At 46.2% G+C, this 3,775-nt stretch overlaps 1 protein-coding gene across 1 annotated transcript; it reads left to right on the forward strand.

Annotated features, from left to right (window-relative positions):
* The first annotated feature begins 972 nt into the window (after positions 1 to 972).
* On the forward strand, positions 973 to 1,335 carry LOC135611932 (non-specific lipid-transfer protein A-like). Its single transcript, XM_065107577.1, has one exon. It carries the CDS (start codon positions 991 to 993, stop codon positions 1,333 to 1,335), a length of 345 nt encoding a protein of 114 aa, XP_064963649.1. The 5' UTR covers positions 973 to 990.
* The last annotated feature ends 2,440 nt before the right edge of the window (positions 1,336 to 3,775 follow it).

Raw genomic sequence — 3,775 nt, forward strand, 5'->3', positions numbered from 1 at the left:
TCATGAAATCCCATGTTTTCTCATTTCATAATGTGTGATCATGTGCCTGCATAATAAATCTGCCACCAACCTAAAAGGAAGGGGTGGGGGGGTGGTCCTCAGAGGACTATAAAGATCTGTGCTCTGCCCTGCCCTGCCCTGCCCTGGAATTTGTATTTGACCTTCCTTAAGGGGGGGAATTTAAGACTGGATTTTGTAGCTGACAAGGCATATAACCTGGAATTTAGCCTTTGACAATTATTATGCACGGGACGGGCTCTCGTAGGTCTGTCGGCTACTGACTGATGTTAGGCTCATTAACTCAAGAACTGGATGTCAGTAAGGATTCACCCCCACCCAAAAGATGATCTTTTTTGTCATTATGCCTGCTGATAAAATTTGAGCCAAATAATATGGATCACATCATGAATATGCATTCTTTTTCCTGCTGAACATGAACAATCAGGGAAGGAAGCCATCACACCTCATGGAACTTAAAGATCAGATTATGAACTACCCAATCCGCTTGGTCCTGTAAATGATGATGGCCCATCACACCTCCCTGAGCACCAGACTCATCACTTCCCCCTGCCCAATCCGCTTGGTCCTGTAAATGGCCCATTCATTGTTGTCGTTTCAGCATACTGTTCGTTTTTACGTAAATAAATGCATGAATCAGTCGCGTCATAAGTTCGAAACGTAAAAATGGTGGTCGTCAGATGATGACAAGTTGGGAAGAAACATACTGTTGTTCGTCTTTCCTTGTGCCCATGCTTGAGCCTGCGAGGCTGCCACCACTCTCGTGTCAGCTCGGAGAAACAACAAATGCTACCATTCCAAGCTTTCGTCAGGTGATGATCCACTTCTGAAACTAACAGACCTCACTCTGACCTCAGTCCCATCACCTCTTGCCTGCTCGTCGCTCTCCTCCGTCTCACCATAAATACCCACCTCCGCATCAACTCGCTGACACACTCGAAGCTTCTCCGAGCTCAGAAGCAGTACGCAACGATGAAGGTAGCACCTGCAGGCATCCTCCTCGTCCTCGCATTCGCCCTCGTGGTGGTCGAGCCAGCCCGTGCTTTCACTTGCATCCAAGTCGAGACGTGCCTGACTCCGTGCCTCACGTACCTGACGGGGCAGCAGCCGGCGCCGACGCCGGCGTGTTGCGACGGTGTTCGGAGGCTCAAGAACATGGGCATCACCCCCGCCGAGCGCCAGTTCGCATGCAACTGCGTGAAGCATGCGGCGGCGCACTTCCCCAACCTGAAAGACGACGCGGTCAGCGACCTGCCGAGGCTGTGCGCCACGCCGCTTCCCTTCCCCATCAGCTTGGAGTTTGACTGCTCCAAGTGAGTACTCTTCGTCTTCGTCTTCGTCTTCTTCCTTGGCCAAGTTGATTGTGACTGCGTGTTTGTGTTCATGCAGGATTCCAAACTAGGAGGAAAGCTTTGGGTGGCAATAAAGGGCGGTGGCATCGATCTCTGGCATTGTGCAGCTGCCTGAGAATACGAGACTATATTATCAGTAGGGATATATGTAGGAAGAAAAGACGCAGCTTTCTTGCTGACACGCGCGATGAATAGCCTCTTCTTCATGTTATGAATGTCACCATGATCGAGCAAGAAACAATAAAGCCTTTTTTCGTGTTTTGATGTCTTATGTGATCAATACATAATCTACTCTTCACCACCAAAATAACCTTTATCAAGAAGACAGAATTTGGAGCTTTGGCTCAAGAAATCACAGACAGTAGATGTTGCTGGAGGCATGCAGGGAACAGATTGGAACACCAATCGGATGTCACGATATAGAGATGGATCTCTTCATGGTGCTGCATTTGATCGTTTCAGCTAAGCGTAATGGATTGTCATCGAGTTCCCTGACTCTCTGATAGATTTCGTTTGGAGAGCCATGGAGATTCCAAGGCTTCATATGTTTAGCCTTATCCTCTCCTGTTAAGTCTCTTCCCATCTCTCGTAACTACGGATGCATCGGTTATGTTCGCATCGAAAGAAGTAGCAATGGAGAATCCAATTACTTGCTTCTCTTATATTCTTTAATAGATTCGACTCCTACGCTTTCTCGTATCAGCGAATAGGAAATCACAGAGTACACAGGCAACCGAGATATCAAGGACCGCAAGCTGGTTTCATCTCGGTGCGTGGGTTGCGACGGTGGTGATGAACTGGCCAAGAAGCGGAGCTCGTAGACGACGACGACGACGCCTCGTCGGTCTCTCTCTCTTCCTCTGCAATCGTGTCGAGGATCTTCGCCACCCTGTACCTCACGGGGGACACCACCTGCGGCGGTGCGGCCTCCATCACGTAGCGGCCGAGCGCCCGTGCTTTGCCCGTCATGTCTCCACCGCCACTCCTACTCGCTCAGGCTCGGACGAGGTGGTGGAGATGGTCTCCTCAATGCTCGGAGGAGAAATTTATAGAGCCCTGCGATGATAAGGAAACTTGGGTGTGATTTCATCGGATGGAGTTTGAGTGGACGATTTGGAACGCAGAAAGATGAGAGACTGTTTAGCGTCGGGTTGTCGACGGATTTGCCTTTTCGGCTTTAAATGAGAGACAACGGCATGGATTGATTCATGCGATCTAATTCGTGTTCTTCCCTTTGGCAACGAATCTCGTGGAGATTTGCGTTCCTCTGCGGTCGCTTTTCCTTTGAAACCTACAGAATTATAGTATCAGCTTATCCAAATCTTCAATGTGGGTAGCAATCTAGACCACAAAACTGGGTTTTAGTGTGGCCAGCAGCTGTTCTCTCCCTTCTTCTTCTCCCACTGTCACTCTCACAAAACAACATGAGCAGAACAAATCCAATTTTGTTATCTCATTTGGCTAAATAAAATATGCATTGCATATAAAACAATTTTTGGCTAATGTAGCTCACCTTTCACATGCATCCATCCGTCTCTCGAAGAAAAGCACATGACAATTACATCAAGAGAAGATGATAGAAATCTATGATCTTTCCGAAGAAGAAGTCTGCAAAAACAATTTTCATACTTCCATTTTATTCCTAGGAAGACGAATAACAGTAACTATCTCCAAAATAAAAATTAAAAAGATGCATGAACATCTATCTCATGTTGCTCGAAATGAAAGGCAACGCCTGTTACCCGAATCAGACGGAAAGCACAGAGACCGGACATCCACATGTGCATTAAACAAAAATTGAAAGGCAAGTTCATGGTTGGGAATGTGGTCTTTTAGCTCTGCTTTCTGGCTTGCAATGCGTGGTGTAAGCTAATGATATGAAGTAATGGAGATGAAATGTTATGGAAGGGTTGACAAAGCTTTGCTAATCGGGAGTCGTTTGAATCTTAGAGCTCGAAGATGCAATCTGTATTTGTGACAGCCATAATGACAGTAACATTCGTCTTCCCGAACAAAAGAGAAAACTATACATACATCGATCCCAGGATCAGAGTGCACCAAAACAACAAAAAAGAAGGGGAAATCAGCTTGTCTCTTCCATAATTTTCTATAATGCAATTGTCCCTCCCATCTCGAGACCTCGGTAACTATAGCTTTCGATCGCTCTCCAACTCTCCAACAAAACAATATTGGACTAAATATAGTGTGCTATTATGAGTTTGGTCTCTTTCAGCTCCAAGCATGCAGAAATAACCCAAGATCATCATGTGTACCAATATCAAGGTACCTTGCTCAAAAGAAGGTTTATGCTCCCAAGTTTGAACCATGAAACCAACATTCTCTAATCAACAGAAGAAACCAGGAGGAGATTCATTAATACTCACGAAAAAGACTAACCATCCAAA

Source organism: Musa acuminata, chromosome BXJ2-5 (assembly GCF_036884655.1).
Source record: "Musa acuminata AAA Group cultivar baxijiao chromosome BXJ2-5, Cavendish_Baxijiao_AAA, whole genome shotgun sequence".
In the NCBI taxonomy this organism is placed as follows: Eukaryota; Viridiplantae; Streptophyta; class Magnoliopsida; order Zingiberales; family Musaceae; genus Musa; species Musa acuminata.

Coding starts and splice junctions, on each gene's coding strand:
- LOC135611932 (XM_065107577.1), top strand. CDS start 991: ATGAAGGTAGCACCTGCAGGCATCCTCCTCGTCCTCGCATTCGCCCTC.